General features: G+C 35.3%; 1 protein-coding gene across 1 annotated transcript in view; it reads right to left on the reverse strand.

The window, feature by feature from the left end:
- Window positions 1-12,049: 12,049 nt before the first annotated feature.
- CDH10 (cadherin 10) overlaps window positions 12,050-19,995 on the reverse strand; it is a gene marked incomplete at both ends in the record, with an annotated part of 74,716 nt that continues 66,770 nt past the window's right edge. The window contains 3 exons of the mRNA XM_082310056.1: window positions 12,050-12,543; window positions 13,410-13,661; window positions 15,625-15,733. Of these exons, the coding sequence (XP_082166182.1) occupies window positions 12,050-12,543; window positions 13,410-13,661; window positions 15,625-15,733 (855 nt within the window). The remainder of the gene's footprint in view (window positions 12,544-13,409; window positions 13,662-15,624; window positions 15,734-19,995) is intronic.

A 19,995-nucleotide genomic window follows, 5' to 3' on the forward strand; every position in this document is an offset into this window, starting at 1 on the left:
ACTGATAGTGCAAAACAACGAGATGTCTCAAACATCCTGGGTGCTAAAATCAGAATGTGGAGCCACGGTCGCTAGGACCCAGGACCAGACGGTGCCCTGGAGTGACGGGTAGACAGGGCGGCCTGGCCTTGGCCCCATCCCCCGCGGGCTGCGAAGCCTCTTATTCCCCCCCACCCACTGTCTGGGGGAGGGTCCTGGTATCACTCCTCTTGGTTTGACTGGTCATCCCTCTTAATTCAACTGGTATCTCTACCACTCCTGGAACTGGGATGAGAGAAGGTTCCAGAAGTCCAGAGAATGAAATCTATAAACAGGGACTCTCACTCGCTCTTGGAGGCTCTCTCCACTGAATCCCCCCATTGGCTGGTCCAACGCTGGATCCAGGACTCGTGATTCTCCTCTTCTTCCCTCTTTCTCTCTCCCCTTCTCCTTTTTTCACTTCTCCTAAGGTAATGAAGTCGTCAAGGTTGATAAATTGTAGTTGAGTCCTGCACGGCCTTCCTCGATTCTCCATAAAGCTGCATAGCTTACCCGCATAGCTGGGGTAGATATAAGCGTGAGAGGGTTGGTGGGTATCAAATATTTGTACTCCATCTCTGTCTCTATAAAAGCTTTCTACCGAAGCTGGTGTTTGTGTACGGACCTTGAGTGTTGGCCTACCTTAATCCACACTGAGAGGATTTGCGAATCTTAGCCACTCCTCGCCCTCCTCCCCAGGTGGGATGTGACAGAGATGCAGTATGGGGGTGGGACATTAGACCTTTTGCTATGAAGATAATGGTATTTTAATATGAACTCAAAAAAAAATTTAAAAATTCTTACAGATATTACTATGCAAAATCACTTAACAAACATATAAAGTTTGTCCTTTTCTAATTCTTCCTAGTAGTTTATGAATTGAATTCATAGTGCTACTATAGGACGTCTAGTACTTCAGTATACTTTAAGGAAAAGACTTAAAATAATACAATTGAAACAATTATTCCAGCCATCTAATATTTCAAGTGGAATCAATTAAAGCCATCATTATGTGATTGAGCCCAAAACATTAAGGTGAAAGCAGTTTGGCAGCATTGTTGCATAATATGCCTCTGCATGCATTAAAAAAAGTGTCTTGATTTCCAAATATAGCATTATATTATGTTGTGATTTTACTTCTTTCCTTTTAAGCAATTGGCACATCAATTATACTGAAAAAGTCTAGAAATATTTCACCATGTCCTGACTTTTTATGCCAAAGCAAAAAGTCACTAAGCTAATAAAAACTATAATAAGGGTGCTTGGATAAGCTAATATAAACACTTTTTTGTCTTGATGTAACTCATTCTTTTCCCACTTGAAACAGTGATGAAGTAAAATGTTATGAGTGGGAAGTTGCTCACTTGGGGACGAGAATTAATTTTCAGTGTTTAATTTTGTATTTGTAAAATGATTTTGTCTAGAGAAGAAATTTCAAGTGTTCTAATTCAAAGTTCCCGAGCCATTTCCTATACCTCTCTTAGTGGTATAATAGTACGTATGTCTTGTGTAGTCACAAAATTATATGATGTGTATCTTGAGCTACTCCATCTTTGTGAAATTGATACCTTTAATGATATGCTGAAATGTGAACTAGATATGCTTTAATAGAGAGAACTGATCAGAGCTCTGTCTATCAGAGAGAGCTGATATACCCATATTGTGGAAAAGCTATGACATATACTAGTACTTCTGAAATACCTTCTTACATTCCTGTACACTTTTAAAATGTGTTTTACTAGAATGTCACATGCAGTTAACATGGAAGTCAGGAGTTCAGTTTGATACAAGTTCTTGGCAATGTCATAATACGTAACATTTAAGCAACTTTTTTTTTTTTCATGTTGTAAAAATATCATTGTTACTTGCTGAATATTTGGCTTTCTATTTAAGTATACTTGAGAAAATAGAACTGTAATATGCTGATCTTTGCATATTCAACAAAACAGATGGTATCTTCCTCAGACATTAGAAATATAGGGCTTCTCACTGAAAGGCAGAAATATTTGGACATATAGAATATACTGTAGATAGTTGCATCTTGAATCTCTCCTTAGTGGCCTAGGTGGTATATTTGAAATGCACACGTTTTAGGAAAAGCACTAACAAAGAATAATACAAAATGGACCATGTTTGTATAATTCTTGCCATCCTTCACAACTCTTCTGGTTAAGATAACAGCAACCTGTTACCACATATACTAAAATCAATTAATAAATGTGGTGTGGTATTAACATATAAATCTGATTCTTGAAGAAATTATGAAATACTAACAGTAACATTTTCCCTGAAATATAGTAATTTCAGGCAGAGATATGGGTCATCTTCAGTCATAGTCAGTTTTCTGAGACTAATAAGTGAAAACCCACTATACTGCTTCTGGTTGTTTTTATGAATCAGGACATGGTCACAGACTTTGGAGTTCTATTGTCCTTGCCCTAATCTTGTTTCTCTCCTTAACCATCTGGGATAGATGCCAATAAATTAACTCTGCTTCTCTTTCAGGATCACACCAGGATATAGTAGTAGAATCTACTACAACTTCTTTTCAAACTCAGTTCCCCTCATGCCCAGAACACAGGTACCTCCACTGTTAAAATGGAAGAAATAAAACCAAACCAATGATAGAAGGAAACATCTGCCATCTTTGCAAGTAATACAGCAATATTTTATTGTTATTTTTAATAATTTTTCCTGTAATAACACTGCACGAGAATCAGTGAAACTCATTGTTCAGCTTGCACTGTTTTATAAGTAAGAATGAATTTATACCTAAACTCCAGTTGCAGCACTAACTGATGTTCATTCATTTCACAGCATTTGGGTGCTAGGCAAAAATTAGAGAGCTTCCCTCTCCTGTCTGACATTTTCCTTTTAAACATGAATTGCTTTTCCCTTAATACCTTATGTAAGATAATTGTTTGTGCATTAAATGGCTTAGAAATTTATAAATAGCTAACAGTGACCAGGCGGAGTTATTTTCAGTGGGCTTACACAGACCGTATCTGCGCATATAAAGGTTGATTACTATTGTTTTTACTTATATTAAATAAATTAATAGATGTAATCACAGAAATGTTTTGTTTTCATTGAAATGGTCAGAGATGACAAATATCTACAAAGTTGAAACTTAACTATTCAGACTATGCATTTCCTTGCTAGCTCTGTCGTTTGCTTTATTTTTTCTTACAAGCAACTTCGAGGAGAGTTTCCTCTGATCTTCCTGTTACATGTCTTCAAAGTTACTCTCAAATCTGGTTTTAGGCATCTTCAATAAAGCTTACTGCCATTCATGTTAATAGTGTTAAGGCATACTTGAGAAATAGATGGACCTTGCTTGATTTGTAACACATGCTATACTTGATGCTGAAAGAACTAGCATCCTTCTATAACAATGAATAATCAGTCATTAGGTTTATAGCTCTGGAAGTACACAGGTTTGAACTTTGAAAGCAGATAATTTGAGGATTGTTTGCTTTCCGTGTTAGCTAAAATACACCCTTTCAGTTTGCAAGCATGTTTTATATTTGCAAGAACATTATGTCCTGAACCAAAAGTAGAAGGCTACAGCATTTTATGTGAGTAATTTCACATTAGATATTTGATGTTCTGACAGTTCTTAAGAGTAGCTGGAAGGTCTATGGTATTAGTCAGGACATGCCTGCGAATAAAATGACAACAATAAGTCATAGTCTTATTTAGGTGTTTCTTAATGTGCTATCGGAAAGGAATACATCAGGGCAAAACTGTTAAATCTACTTTTTACAATACTTAAAATTTAGTATTCAATTGTGGTTTTACCCTATGCACTAGAATTTTAGGGAAATACATAGAATTTGCTTTTATCTCTCACTGATATCAAGGATTTTCTTTTTTAGTGTTTTATTGTTTGAAGGTTTGAGGTATTTTTTTTTATCTTGCTATATGGCAGAAAAAGATTCTGAAGTTTTATTGGGCAGTTTAATAGAAGATTCTGGTTTTTAGGAAACAATAATCTGGTAGAGCCTCATTTACAGGAAACAAAGAAACAAATGAGTTTTTCTTGCATTTGAAATAAACTCCAATTTTTAAGAATGCTAAAACTACAAAGGAAACTTGAACCAGTCACATTTGAAAATTGTACCTATGAAATGGTTTATTACACATTACAAGAGAGGAAAATTTCAACTGCTTAGGAAAACGTTGATGACCTTTATCACACAGCAATTGACATCATACTCTAAAACTGTATTAGTTAACATTATTAGCTAATGCAAAGGCAACATGGGAAATGCCATTATTGAGGTTATTTGTGCTTATTTCTTTATTCTCTGTATGTCATGAGTTCATTTTAGTTATGTGGTGTTTTTTTCAGGTTTCTCCTTTAATAAATGAAAGCTGGCCTGCACTTCGTAAGTAACTATTGTCCTTGTCCAATGGGTGGCCGTGCATTTCATTTGCTCTGTTCTGCTGAGGGGGCTATCAAGTATTATGTTTTTTTCTGGCATTCCTATGGTGTTCACCACTATAGAAGACGAGTGTTTCACAATTAATTTAGTCAGAAAAATCCTCATGGCTTAAAAGGTTTATTTATCTGTATTTTACAAATAAGAAACTGAGGAATAACTACTAAAGTAAGAAAATACCTTCTAGCTGAGATATGTAGCTCTGAATTCTTGGTATTAAGGATTGATGGTTTTGCATACCAGGAACATTTTTCCACAAGTTTGGAGCTCAGAAATTCAAAACTATATGGATTATGATTACCAATACTTATTTTATTTTAAGACTCTAGTAGAAAACTATTATTTTATGGCAGCTAAATTAACTATGATATCCTTTACTGTGTCTGATGGACTTTCATATAGAGTGAAATATATTATATGGCAATTTAAATATAGTTACTTTAAACCTCATGATTGTTAGCTGTTATGCCAGCAATGTGTTGAAAATGTAGCCACTAAATTCTCTTCAAATAAATTCATATTTTGGGACCATTTATATTAAAGTGCAACTTTAATGAAGGCAAGGTGAGTTTACCTGAGTACAGGTAAAATAATGTTTTTCTATCAATGCCATCTACCGTTTTCCTGGTCTATTTCTCTTCTGGATACTGTTAAAGCATTTTCTGGAAAATTATCCCATGATGATACAGCAGCAGTTGCAGATATAAAGAAAGAATGTTGAAGATTGCTGATCCATTTGCATTCAGAATTATAGGGTGGGATTTGGTTTCGGGGGCAGGGGGAATGTCATAAAAATGAGAACATATGAATCACCGTACCAGAAATCCAAAGGTCTGTAGAGCCTGTCTTTGATGGTGGCCAGCTGTGGGTGGTTGGGAAGAGTGAAAGTGTAAAGTAAGCATGTAGTGATACTTCCACATAGAAGTTACTTCTATGATCGCTGGCAATGTAAAATTCTCAGGCTTATTGAATGATTGTAACTTGTATTGAGGAGCCTTTGAAATATTTCCTTCAACAGTTTTGTAATCCATTTAAGCAATTATCATGTACAAAATCTTGCAGCAAGGAACTCCACAGCTTTAGGTGTGTTTTGTGTCTGAAAAATAACCTCTTTTTCTTCTTTTTGAACCTGATATTTGTTGGTGTTATTAGATGATACCTGTTTGCTTTTATTGAAAAATACAGTAAATAGTAGATCCTCTGTATCATTCATGTTTTCATAGACATCTGTCATACCTCCTGTCAGCTGAAGAATCCTAACCTGCCTCATTGTTCCTCACAAAGAGACCATTTTCTGCCTTTCATCATCCCTTAACATCTTCTTTGTCTTTTCTACGTTTAGAATGTCTTGTCTGGGGGAGAACGTGATAAAGACTGCAACAAAACCTTCAATATACGGACATGACAGACAATAACATAACTATTTTATTGTTCTTTTCCTAATAATTCTTAATATCTTATTTCCTTTATTTACGTAACACTGAGCTAAGGTTTTCTCACAATTAGCTATTATAACTACAAGCTCTCAGTTGTGAATAACCATGTCCTATCATTGCATCACTTCACGTTAATCTATAGTGATTTTATCTGTTAATTTATTGTCCAGTTATTTACAGCTGCAATGTGTCCCTTCATTTCTTATGAATGGCACTTTAATTTACTGGTCTTAAACTTAATAACAATCACAAATAAGCTCTCTTACCCCATTATTCTTTTTTTTTTTCCAGATCAAAAGATCAGATCATGAAGGATCTTTTGGCCTTCCTCTACTAAGATTATTGAATATTTACTCCTGTCACTGATTTTCCATCTTTTACCCAGGTGAGGACTTTCCATTTTATTCTATGGCAGATTAATTTCTTTAGGAGTTTTGATGAGGGACCTTGTCAAACACCTTTTGGATATCTAAGCAGACTGAAATCCGGAGTTCCCTCCTCTACATGTAAAAATTGCGACTGTCTTGATTCATAGCAAGTAAATGAAGTTTCTGAAGGTGATCAAATCTTCTGACTTTCTGTCCTCGTGAACAAGCAGATTACCACGCTATCCAGAAACCAGCCAAAATGGCAAATGTTCATTACTTCTGTAATTCTTTATAATGATGAAGTTCATGAGGGGAGATGCATACTAGAGATGTGCATTATGATGGAGACATTCTTTATGCACCATTGTTAAATATACCAAAGTTCCTCCATACATTAAAGTTTATCAACACTGTCATGACTTCAAACACTTTTCAGGAATTATTGATTAATTAATTTCTTGAATTTGCTGTAATTTCTGTGACTGTACAGCTGCAAGACACACTACCTTGTCATCCTATAGCCTATTTGGAACATAAAAGATGATACTTTCTAGATTTAACTGTTGGCTTTCCTCTGGCATTTTAATAAATATTATACAATTAGAATTTGTTCTGTTTCCCTCGAAAGGACACTTATAAGAGAAGCTTGCTGAAAGTTTCCACACACAGTGTCTAAACATGGGTGCAAGTATATTTAGAAAATGTTTTCCTTCCAGTGCTTCATCAATAATCAAAATATTGTTTTGCAAACATTAATGAAAATGTTCAGTAGTATTTTGCCAAGTATATGTTCAAAATATATCTGATCTCTGGTTTATAGCCAAAAATCAAAGAAAGAGTATTTGTCATATTTCTTTTCAAATAATTTTTTATTTTTCATTGTTTCCTGAGGTTGACATAAACTTAAAGACCATTAAGTTTTCTCAAAAGTTAAATGTTTGGTTTGAAAATTTTTGTTTGAAAAAAAAGAGAAACTCGCATTCAGAAAAAACATTAGTTTAAAAACTGCCATTTTGATTTTGGTTGACTATATTCCTTTAAAATGAAAACAAAAATAGCTGTGAAGAAGAGAAAACAAAAGAAAATCTAAAAAAAATTAGTTCTATCTATCTGGCTTATTGTATTTATTGATTCCCATGTTGTTATTACTATATTTTGCATCTTCATTTACGTGGAAAGTGATTTTTCAACCAGTTCAACTGTATTAGAACAAAGTTTGTGTAAGCCCCTGAAAAACTGGAGAGACAATAGAGAAGGCCATGACATTTTGTTGGCAAAAAAGTTGTATTCACATGTCTCTTTACATTTGCTATTATCTCCTTATGTTTACTATTTACATAATGGTTTTGAACATCATAGCTAACACTGTTATGAATAAGTGAAATTGTTTTAGCTTGAACATGTATCTATCTGCTCATCTTGCTGTGAACAGATTACTGTTGAGTGATTTCTGTGCTGTTCAAGTGAGTCTGATAATGATAATACAGTGTTTGAAGGCTTCTGGTAACTTCTATAGTCAGATCTCTAGTTCACTCATTTGACAAAAAGCAAGGAAGCCTAAACTCTTTTGTTGACATGCTTATATCAGATACATGTTATTAACTAGCTTCCTAAAAAGTTCATTGATTTTTCTTTTGAGCAGTTAGTGACAGGCCAAAAGAAAGTATTTACTTTTCCCAGATGTTGGATAAACCTAGAGGAAGACTGTCAAAGAATTTGACTTCTGTTAGAATAAAGGCAAACCAGTCTGAAACAACATGGAGCAATAATTGGATTTAATTGTCTCCATTATTCACGATTAGCATAGTGAGCAGCTCTGTAGCCCTTAACAGGTATTTTAATAGTTACTCCAGTAGAAGCAAATTATAAGAAGAGGTTTGAAAGAGAATAACGTAGCAAATTTGGTGCTTTTTCTTCTAACTTTGTGTTATAGGTAGCATAAGAAGAATTTAAAAAAACATTATAGGAACATCAGATTCAAGGGCAATAGAGTCACACTGGACAATGAGTGAGAGGAATGAAGGGTAGAGTCTTGACAGACAGTAATGAAATTGATAAATAGTTTGGCCTGGGAATAGTATTACATGCAGTTGAAGGAGAAATGATGGAAATGTGACACCTCGTAACAGTGAATGAGTGAAAAACATCTGCATATACAGAGCTGGCAGCTGGTGGATACTGACCTGATGATGAGCAATGTGAGGATTTTGTTGATTTAGGTGCTTGTTTTATTCCCTGGGTTTTTTCAGTCTGCTTTGACAGTTCTTACCATCAACCTTTTCCTTGAAGGCCTTATGAAATATTACTATTTTTGTTGTTGTTAACATAAGATCTTGTACACACCTCCTTTCACAAAGTCCCTTTTTTAAAAAAAAAAAAAAACACACAATAATTTTTTGCAACAGACTCTAAGAACTCACTGTTTCCTGGGGGTCCAGTGGCTGCAATAGTTTTGGTAAGTTTCTGAATTTTTAAACATTCATAAGGTCTGTCTTGTAAGTCATTTGTAGGTTCCACTTGAAATGCAATATTAATGTATTTTCTCTTTGTTTCGCGTAGTCCTGTGGCATTTTTGTCATAGAAAATTCATTCAGACTAAGCAAGACCTGGGTCTTGTTTACTACATGTTGTTACATTTTGTTAAGTTTCACACAATTTCATGTGGCTAGGCTTAGCAGGTACTACTTGGGAAGCAGGTGTCCTATTTTACATTTTCTCCACTTTTAATTGTCTGGGAGTTTCATTTTCCAATTCCTCACTAGTGTAAGGGCGTAAGAAAGTCATTGTGATAGTGCCCTTGATTCCTTTCTTATGCCTGTCCATGACATCTGATACTCATGGCTTTTATGTTTTACTATATGGCCTTTCATTTGACTAAGCTGTTATGACTCATCTGCGGCATGTAAGAGCATGGAGAACATTGTGGACTATTCTGTGACTGTGTGTAATATTAAGGACTAGACTCAGTTGCTTAAATGATCCAGTTCCTAGAATAAATTAGATACGACAATGAATTATGACTTCCTGAATGCTTTTTTATGATTTGCCTGCAGAGGTGACTGCATGTTCCTATGCCCACTTTCACTAGGCTGAAGTATTTGTACAGTAAAATGGTATATATTTGTACAGTGAAAAGCTATTTACACAGCAACATCTACAGTGCTGAAATGGACTTTTTTTTTTCCTTTTCCTAAAATGTATTGGGAAATAAAACTCTAAGGATATGGCAAGTGGTAAAAAAAATTTTCATTTATAATATTTATATAATAGCTTCAGCGGTATGTTTATATATTATTATATACTTCCACAATGTATAATACTATTTTATTTAATAAAGCATACAGGATTCAATTTTAAACATTAGGTTCAGATTCTACTGAACAATTACAAAATGACTTCCTTAAATGTAGTGATAAGATAAATATTTCCACATAATTATTGCTCAGAAATAAGTACTGCAATGCAAATCAAAATAATAGTGTCTTATTTGACATTTGCTTATATGTTTAAGGAGTGAGGGAGCTGTGTGTGTTTGTTTTTTCTTTCTGGAAACAAAACAGAGATTCTTACTGAGTTATACATAAAAGTGTTGGCTGGACCTCTTTAACCGAAATCTTTTTTTTTTAACAAAGAGCTAAAAAACAGCTGTATTACAGCCTATTTTATTTTCTGCCCTAATACATGCTCAGTTAAATATGTAGGGTGTCACTGATCTCAGTGCTGCTGCAGACAGAAAACAATATTGGAAGAGTGCCTTTTGGCTATTTATGTATTTAATGGATGCATTTTGTTTGTTTGTTTCACCCTATTACATACTGTTGAAGGACAAATGGAGATTAAGAAGGAATTAAAAATAAGGTCCCTTTCACTAGATAATCATAAAGAAGATCAACTGTTTGTACAGCCTGTAAGACTTCTACAAAGCTTTGTAATGCTGATTATCTAAGATGCTTCTTAATATTCTCAGAATTATTTTCTGTTAAGGAATATAAAAATTCCTTAGTTAATGAAAGTATTATTGAGTGAGATCAAGAAAAAATCCATAATCTTCACAGTTTCGTGATAGATCAAATAGTTTAACTTGTTATCAAGTCAATAAAAATTTGGTCTCCATTGCACCAAAATAGCTTGCATAATGGCACTGTATTCAGCTTTCAGCTTCATTGGCTTTAATCACTCCATTAAGGAGAAGAAATATCTGATCAAATAAGAATGCAGCATTGAACTTTTCGAAGGACTAATATATTTTCGATGTCGATTTTATGCCAGTAAGAACTTAAGAGAGACAGAGGAGGGATTATCCCTCAGATGTGTTTCTTCTACAATAAATAAGTAAATACAGACCCTACGACATCTTGCTTTTGCTCTGAAATTTTCATCTCAGCAATGTTTCAAAATCATAGTGTTTGTTTACTAAGTAGACTAGTGCAATCTAAACATTGAAAGAAAAAAGAGACACCTTAAAATGCCTTGGGATACCTACTTTGTTTTGTGATAGCTAAAGTATGATTTCTGTTACAGTTGGCTAGTTGCTCAGGTTTTTTACTAGACTTTTCCAACCTATCTGAAAACTTAGTAAATCGGGTGGGGGGTGTGCTAGTTTTACTGACACTTTGTCAGCCTTCAATCTGACAGCTTTAAAGGAGATTAGGTTACCCTCAGATGGTTGCAATACAACACACAGTGGTTTGTCATCAAATGACTTGTCTTCAGAAAGGATGGTGCTTAAAAATGATGATTTGGACATCTTTTTACACTTTATCCATTGCAGTTACAGATCACCCCTAATGATGCAATTATGATTCAGAACAGAGAACTATGGAACAAATAAATTCAGTTTTTGAAATTAATTTTATGTGTTTGGCTGGATTAGTTGCACTAGCACGTTTTTAGAATAAAGTAATTCAAGTGGAGACAAAACAGTAGTTCATCTTTCTAGAATCGAATATCATTAGTTCAGCTCAAAAATAAAATAAAATTTCTCTTAAACATGACAACTGTAGGAAGTAGCACTTTTGAGCAAGCAAATAAGTCTATAACTTGTTCCTCTCCCTGTGAGCACAAACACTTCAGAATGTGTTAAATGTATATAGAATATTGCAGCATAGAAGTACTAGCAGTTGGCTGTGCTGTCATCAGAGAAATTTCATGTTCTTTTCAAGCCTGGAATTGATGGCCAGAACAGGCAGGCAAGCATCAACATAGTTGTAAAAACTGGTTTATTTCTTAAAAATAAATACAAAAATATAAATATAAAACATTGGCAGATAGAATTTGATGAAATGAAGTTGCACAAACTTTTTTTTAAACCAGCTGCATATTACACTTATTAACACCACGTGTACATTTTGTTTCAATTTTAATGTACAGAACAGGACATACCGGATTTTTTCTTCTTTGCCATCTTAAAAGCTGCACTTGCAAGGATAGGACATGTACCTAACAGAAGCGGCTTGTACATGAGGTTGCTTAAGGGATTATCACCCTGTTCAAATTTCTGAAGGTAAGATATTGTTTATTTTACTTACTAAAATGGACAACACTGAATTTCCATAGCTTTGGCTCTTGGAAGGTGATTAAATAAAATGCTGTATATATTCCAAGTGGCATCCTACTAGAAAGAATGAATGACATTAATGGACAAATTTAAAACAAAGTTTAAAAGGAAACCATTGTGCTGAGTGGCAGGAAAATCTTCCTGAATGTTAAATACTGTTGAGTGCAGAAGGTGTCTGTAAAATTACTTCCGCTCAAAGGAAACAAAAATGTAGCCTACTGTAGGTTAAGAAGTGTCTTTGTCACTTTCTCCTCCACCATACATTTCAGCTAGCTTATTAAACCGAGGGCCCCATTCTCGGAGGTAATCATAGTTTTGGTCTCCTTCGGTAGTACCCGACTCTAAGGAGCTCAAGGATTCAGCTATTGAATCATTTCCTTCATAGGCATAGGTTGCAAGCGAGTCATACGGTGGTGCAGAAGGATCAGTATCATGCTCTTTTAGCCTTTGGTTAATGAAATCTCGGACATCTGTGTTATCTGGTGCTGAAGGAGTCCTCCGTGGTACAAATAATGTTTCGGGGATAATGTCTCGTCGAAGCTTCTTATCTTCGATAGCTGCAGGATTCCTCAGTGTGCCAATATCAAAGGCCTGGGTGTCTTCCTCTCCACCGCCTTCATCGTTATAACTCACAATGTTGTCTCTGATGTCCTCTTTAGAGAGGATCAAAGGCTCCTTCTTTCGTTGCCTCTTCAGAGCAGCAAACAGCACCACTATAACTTAAAGAGAGAAACAAAGAATGGGTAAAGATCTCTATTTAACAATTTATTAGTAGCAAATCCACCAGGTACAAGAGCTTTATTTCAGCTACACTTCAGCAATTCATTTCTGATAAATGGATAAACATCTCTATCTGTATTACGGTAGCTCAGTAAGGTCTATATCAAAATGTGCTATTTTGCACACACATTGTCTGCTCTGCTTTACAGAACTGTGAGCTTGTCTACATGCTCCTTCTGTATCTTCAATGAGTTTTAAAATAGCCAGGTCTATTCTGAAGACCTTTTCCCTTTTTAAAGCTCAAAGTATACTATTAAAAACTCATTTTGAGGTGAATTATAGGTCATTAAATGATATTCTGAAAACTTCAAAATGGAGGTTTTACAAAATTTACATTTTTTTTATTACAGCACAGAAACCTCTGGATAGACAGTGCTTTAATATAGTAAAAACACTATTTACTGGCATATTCTGTGTGAAATATATACTGCATATTGTCTTCCGATAGTTATTTAAATAAAAAATATACATTCCCTCAAAAAATTTAAAATGAGAGACATGAAAGTGATTTTTGACTATGCTATTCTTCCTCTCCAGTCTTCTTTTTTGGACAACTTAACAAAAGAACAAAAACGAGCGTCTGGTTCCACACTGATAGTTTTAACAGTTTGGGACTTCTTACTTATATTGTCCAATTCCCAGACAAACAGATTTTGCCTTTTTTTTTTCTTTTTGTTTTAAGTTGCAGTTAAATTTTTCTTGCAAAATCCATGATCATTAATTTTACCAATCTGCATAGTTTTGTAAAATGAGTCGGGCCTGAAGCACTTGTTCATGGGGGAAAAGATGCATTTATTTTCCTTACCTAGCAGGATAATGATGCAGAGGAGAATGGCAACCAGCGCCCCTGTGCTGAGGCCAGCAGGGAGGAGCAAGGCCTCAGCATTGCAGGACTGCATGTTACCCCGGCTGTCGCAGGCACACACTCGAATGGTCAGTGTGCCAGTGCTGCTCTGGATCGGGTAGTCATTGTCTGATATCACCACTGGTAGAAGGTAAGTACTTATTTCATGTCGACTAAAGCCATTCCTTCTTGTCAAAATTCTGGCAGTGTTATCTAGATTGATTAAAATATACTGTTGTATAGTATATCAATATAAAAAGGGTATCATTTATAGTACATGAAAACCATCATATTTTAGAACACTGGTAGCATTTTGAAACTGTTCCTGATATCATAGTGATATCTCTCTTTCCCTAATGACATTTCCATTTGATCAGAAAGTTATTTAAATTTTTTTATGTACATCTGGCCTGTGCCTCTGTGCCTCTGCAGCACCTTCAAGTGTGATTTGAGAAGAGGATTTCTCAAAGCTTAAAATGTTTTATAGATTAATGCATGCAGTGCATGACACAGTTCCAGTTCAGAGCTAAAGCCCTGGAACAAAGTGGCCAACTGAGAAAAATAACCTTCCACTTCATGCTGTTCAACAAGTGCTCTGTTTTGAAAGATTATTTCTATGGATCTTCTGTGACAACACCCATGGGAATGCTATCTGTAAACTCAGTATGAGATTTTCCACACCAAAACACTTTCAACATACTGTAGAACCATGAATTATGTACCTTAGCACATAGAATAAATTTTCTGGTGAAAAATTGTCTTAGGAACTCAGAAAATGTGAAAGACAGTAGGTATTCCTGCACAGTTTTGAGACGTGAATTTACTAAACTGTATTTGTAGCAGACAAATCTTAGCTCTATGCAGTATACTTCAGCATCAAAAGTTGTTCACTGAGTGGCCAGAGGGAAGGGAAGGAAAGGAAGGCATGAATAACAGGGAGAGACTATTTCTTCTATTATTAGGGCCAGTACACTAGAGTGGGAGCCAACACTAGAGCTGCTAACTTTTTAGTCCAAAAGAGAGAAAATACAGATTTAGTCTCCATTAGGAGGGAAAATTAATTTTCGTCATACTTGTGGATCTCTTCAGGTAGGTGGTTAGCTATCTTGCCAGCCAACTTCAGGCTGAAGATGTGCAAACAGAAAGAAAATAATTACAGACAGAAAAGAAATAACAAGGTCTATACCTCTATACACTCAGGACCTAGTCACCAGGATATAATCTTTACTTAAAATATTAAAAGATGTATTTTTTTCATAGCCTCTATGATGTGAAACACAAAGTTTTCCTTTATTGCATCTCTTCATTGGTTTTGGGTATTTGAATGCTATTTGTTTTCACTCATCATTAACAACTGTGTCTGACAGATCTTTAAATACCTCTGCTGCTAGTGATTTTATACGGTACCCAAACAATTTGATTTCAAGTCTTCATTTTCCCTACTGTTAGAATTTTTTCCTTTATCTAACCTAAAATTCTTAATGTTGTTTGCAGTGTATTACTTCCTGAAATCTTCATCAGGAAAAGAGGATTATTCTGATTGCCTTTATGCTTTTAACACATTTGAAGGCTGCTACCATGTTCCCCCTCATTTATTTGTTCTGTACTCTAGAGCCCTCTCAGTTAGTCATACACATGATGAAGGCCAAAATGGTTGTATAGTCCCCCTTCTCCAAGAGAATCTTCTGAAAATTTTCTCTGATAAAGAAAGATTGACAAAGGATCAAAAGAAAAGCCAAAGTGGTTATGCACTCAGAGCCATTAGTTTCATTAGTGGTCAGAAAGAAGCAAAGCAGAAGACCAGGGGAGTTAGAACTATATGACAGAAGGCTAAAGTGAAAAATCTGAACTTGTCAGCTGAAGCCATTTTTTAAACCTTTTTTTTCCTCCTTCAGTCAAGCATTTCAGCTGGCTACTCACCCCAAACCAACACTTTTACTGATTTTTTTTATAATTTTTTTACCCCATTTTTGCCATGATAATTTTTGCCTCCCTTACACAGATGAAAATGCAGAAGTCCTAAACCACAAACATTCAGATAAAATTATTATTCTTCCTAGCAGCCACTTCAACGACTTCTCTACGTATTGATAGACATCAAAAGCAAATATACTTCAGGAATGTATGCCAGGCAGCAAAGATAAAACTCCTTCCCTGGAACAGGCATGGATTTTACCTTCATTATCCTGAACAGTGAAGTTAGGGTTAACAGCAGCTAAACTGAAGAAAAATTTTTGTCCACCAAGAGGGTCATCTTTGTCTACCGCACTTATGGTTTGAATAAGCTGCAGGAAAAAAAGCAAGCAAACAAACAACAAAAAAACCAAATGCACCTAGGTTTTTGATACAGCTGTCTGATTACTTTAAGTAGACTAGAAGTGTTAAGACAACTTCATATTCAAACTATACATGTATTGACTTAATCTGTAGAACATATTAACTGAACAAATGTTAAACGAGCGTGTCATATAAGTTTTTCCAACAAGAGCATCCATACATGTTTCGTGTTGTGGTACATGTACACGTGTAAAATGGCCAGCTTCTGCCTTAGTCCTCCTCTATTTCTTTTTTTCAATACATATTTATATATTTTCGTAACTACAAAGAGGACTACATTTGCCAAAAATAGCTTTATCCTTGGCCTAGGTCATTTATATTCTTCATTTTTGATCCATCATTTTAAATTCAAATCAATACCTAAGACAGGAATTCAGAGGATATTTTATATTTTCGTGATAAAAATGGTATTTTATCAAATACATGTTTCTGATAGGGATGTTAAAGTTTCAACTTAAATTTCAAAATAAAAACATTTGTTTCTAAGCCAAGACTTTTCTAGTTATTAGTATAGCAAAATACACCAATAAGATCCCTGAGATGAAAAATGCCAGTTATATTATACAGATATATACTTCAAGTCTTGCAAAACATTGTAGCATACTCTACAGATGCACCATCTCAGAGTGGGATGAGAATCTGGTGTCAAAATTCTCAGAGTAAGCTGCATCAGGTCAATTCAATGCTTGGATTGAGTGCTTCCTGCAATGTCTACAAAAAAGTTTGGGTGTTTTCGGGGGAAGTAATGGCAAGCCCTTTATCAACATTTGTTTATCTGTCAGGTAGATGAATGTGTAGCTTTTTTTCACTGAAGTTTCTACACTTAAGGGTGGCAAAATGTCATTTCCCAAACAAAATCCAGTTTTTGATATCTTTATTTCTTTATTTCAGAATGTTTTTTTCATACTGTAGTAATAAAAACTGTACCTATGGCTGAATTTTTGTGCATGCATGCATGAATGTTCAGTTATGTTCTTAAGTTTAACTTCCAAAAATAGGTTAATCTTTAGCCTAGGTCATTTTTATTCTTCATTTCTGATCCATCATTTTAAACTGCAATGTTTTTTCAAGCATGGAATTACATTTAATTTTTGACACTACTCCTTCCCTGTGGCATACTTGTTAAACCCCATTTGTTTTTCCTCTTCCAGTTCTTCCAAATACAGCCATTTCTCTTCATATCACAGCTTTTGTCAGGACTGATCATCTTTAACATCAACAATTGCAATGTACTACTCTTTGCCTTAAAAAATGTGTGATTAACCCCTGACTTTTCTCTTGTCCATCCAGCATACAGCAACAAATTTCTTCATGAGACAGTATTGGAATTCTTTTAATACAGCAGCTTGCTTGCTTTCTCAACTGGAGTTTTGTCTTTCTCTAAATTTGTTTTCCCACATAAATCTTCAATAATTTACTGGATGTTTGCCTTAAAAAATGTGTGATTAACCCCTGACTTTTCTCTTGTCCATCCAGCATACAGCAACAAATTTCTTCATGAGACAGTATTGGAATTCTTTTAATACAGCAGCTTGCTTGCTTTCTCAACTGGAGTTTTGTCTTTCTCTAAATTTGTTTTCCCACATAAATCTCCAATAATTTACTGGATGAACAAAACAGAAAATACAAGCATAGAATATTATTTGTTTTTAAAGAATGACCCTTTTAATTATTTAGTGATTAGTCAGTAAATACATCTTTAGGGATTTTTGCAAAATTAAGTCAAGAGAACACTAGTCCATTTTACTTCACAAGTGGAGATCGTGAAAGCAGTCAGTTGTTGGTGTTAAGCTGATGAAGACCAACTCTTCCACTTCTGAGTGTCCATACCCGTAGTTTAAAAGGAGCATGTAGAATTTTTTATAGCCTAAAATCTTTTCTGGTTTACAGGGACTGTTCGCCTACTATGGCACTGACGACCAGTGTCCCTTAACATAGAATCATTTAGGTTGGAAAAGGTCCTTAAGATCATTGAGTTCAACCATTAACCTAGCACTGCCAAGTCCACCCCTAAACCATGTCCCTAAGCACTACATCTACACATCTTTTAAATACCTCCAGGGATGGGGACTCAACCACTTCCCTGGGCAGCCTGTTCCAATGCTTGATAACCCTTTGAGTGAAGACATTTTTCCTAATATTGAATCTAAACCTCCCCTGGTGCAACCTGAGGCCATTTTCTCTTGTCCTATCACTTGTTACTTGGAAAAAGAGACCAACAGCCATCTCTCTACAACCTCCTTTGAGGTAGTTGTAGAAGGGAGTCTGTAGCGAGGTGGGTGTTGTAGCAATTGAAGGTCTCTGGGAATTTCTCTGTTCAAATACTGATCATGTTTAACTTTATGATACATTTTGCAAGCAAATTCAGCTAATTTGCTTACATTAGGGATAAAAAAAACCTTGCTTTTGTTTTTTTTATTGCAAGCATCATTTAAATATTAAAATGTAAGGATAATTTAAAAATGCCAGAAAACATTTGACTGACTAAATATTATGCAATTTCAAGTTACTTGCTGATATGTTTCTTTAAAAGGCAAAGTTTTAAGGATGGTCTTAGTGAAACAATGTTTACAATGTCACATTTACAGCATCTCTAAATTAAATCGTAAAATACATCACAAACAAAAGCATGATTTGTTTTCCTATTCTCAATTAGAACCTAAACTTTTAAAATATTTCTAAATTTTTTTGCAAATAAGGATATTACTGGAAGTTCACACAGGAAGTGCATTACTAGCTCCTTTTCAAATGAGACTGTGTACACATTCTGATAGAGCAAGTACTCATCACCTCCTGTGTGAGCCTGGAAAGTTCCCTTTGCTGTATCGCTGGTGCACTTGAGTTCCTCCTGTATGTCATCACAGGGAACATGCTATTCACCAGACTGAAAGCTCAGTGTGGATGAAGTTTATTTAGAGTTGGCCTTTGGTCTTTGGAGGGAGCACCATCTTCCTGTTAACTTTTTGAAGCACTGCATGAACTTTTGGGCTCTTTCAAGGTCCGGATGTAAAGCAAGCTTCAGACAACACATGAACACAAAATACAAATGAGGAAGGGGGAAAGCAGATTCCTCCTGCATTGCTGAGAAGCAGTAAAAGTACAGCTGTAGGTCACAGTCAATGATATAGGTTGTTTTTGTGATTTCTTTGCTTACCTACTCCATCTCTCTTGCAGACAATTACAGCAGTATCACAGGTTTGAGTGTCCTAAATAGGACGTATTTGACCTGCTGATTGTTGACTTGAGCAAAAAGAGTTATCACAACTTCTGTTTGAGAGTACATTGAGGTCCGGAATCCCTCTCAGCTGCATTCCTTTTTATTTTTTTTTTCTATTTATTTTCTTTTTTTTTTTTTTTTTTTGTGATCAAAATGAAGGTGAGGAGACACTAAGGATCCCGGTGTGGCACAGGGAATTTTGTTTTCATGACCTTTCCAGACTACCCATTTGGAGTCTAAGGATTCTGCCTCTTCTCTAAGACTTGTCTAATCAAGACTTGGAGTGGAGTCAGACCTTTCCATCCCATAGTATTTATATCAGACAGTTCTTTGTGTCTGACTCCTCCTTTTGTTCCCTAGTGCAACCAATTGCAACATGTGACAAAAAGTCTTTCCTAAAACTGATACACTATATTATCTTCTGGACTTTCAGTGTATTGTGCTTGCTGCTCCACATCTTGTTCCTCTAGCGTTCCAGTCTCGGCCACCTTGGGGCACCTTATGAATCTCATGAAAGTGGGTCTTTGTTTACTCAAATTTTTAATTATTTTCACAAATCTAACCACTTTAAGCAGACTGTACCACAGTCTGACAGGTAAATCCAATAACTCTACAGTTTTTATCCAGTTATTATCCAGTTGTTTGTGGGCACAGAACTGATAGGAGTAATTAAGATTGTAACTAACCATGGGAACTGTTTTGCACGAGCTTTCCCTTTTGTGCAGTTGCTAGGCAGCCACTTGCAATACTATCTGTGTTTTACCAAACCTGGACTCATATTGAAGCTTCAAGGACCAATAAAGCCTTCAGTATACTAGTTTTTAGCCATTGCTTGCTTGATTCAACCTCTGGGCCATAATTGATGGCAGGGTAACTACTTAGAGTCTCTTAAATATATGCAAATCCACTTGAAGAAAAAAGAAACATTTCTTACTGGGTACACCTCTTTATTTGTAATCAATATGTACATTAGCAGCCTTTTCTCTTTGTCAG

The sequence above is a fragment of the Platalea leucorodia genome (assembly GCF_965183815.1).
Source record: "Platalea leucorodia genome assembly, chromosome: 1".
In the NCBI taxonomy this organism is placed as follows: domain Eukaryota; kingdom Metazoa; phylum Chordata; class Aves; order Pelecaniformes; family Threskiornithidae; genus Platalea; species Platalea leucorodia.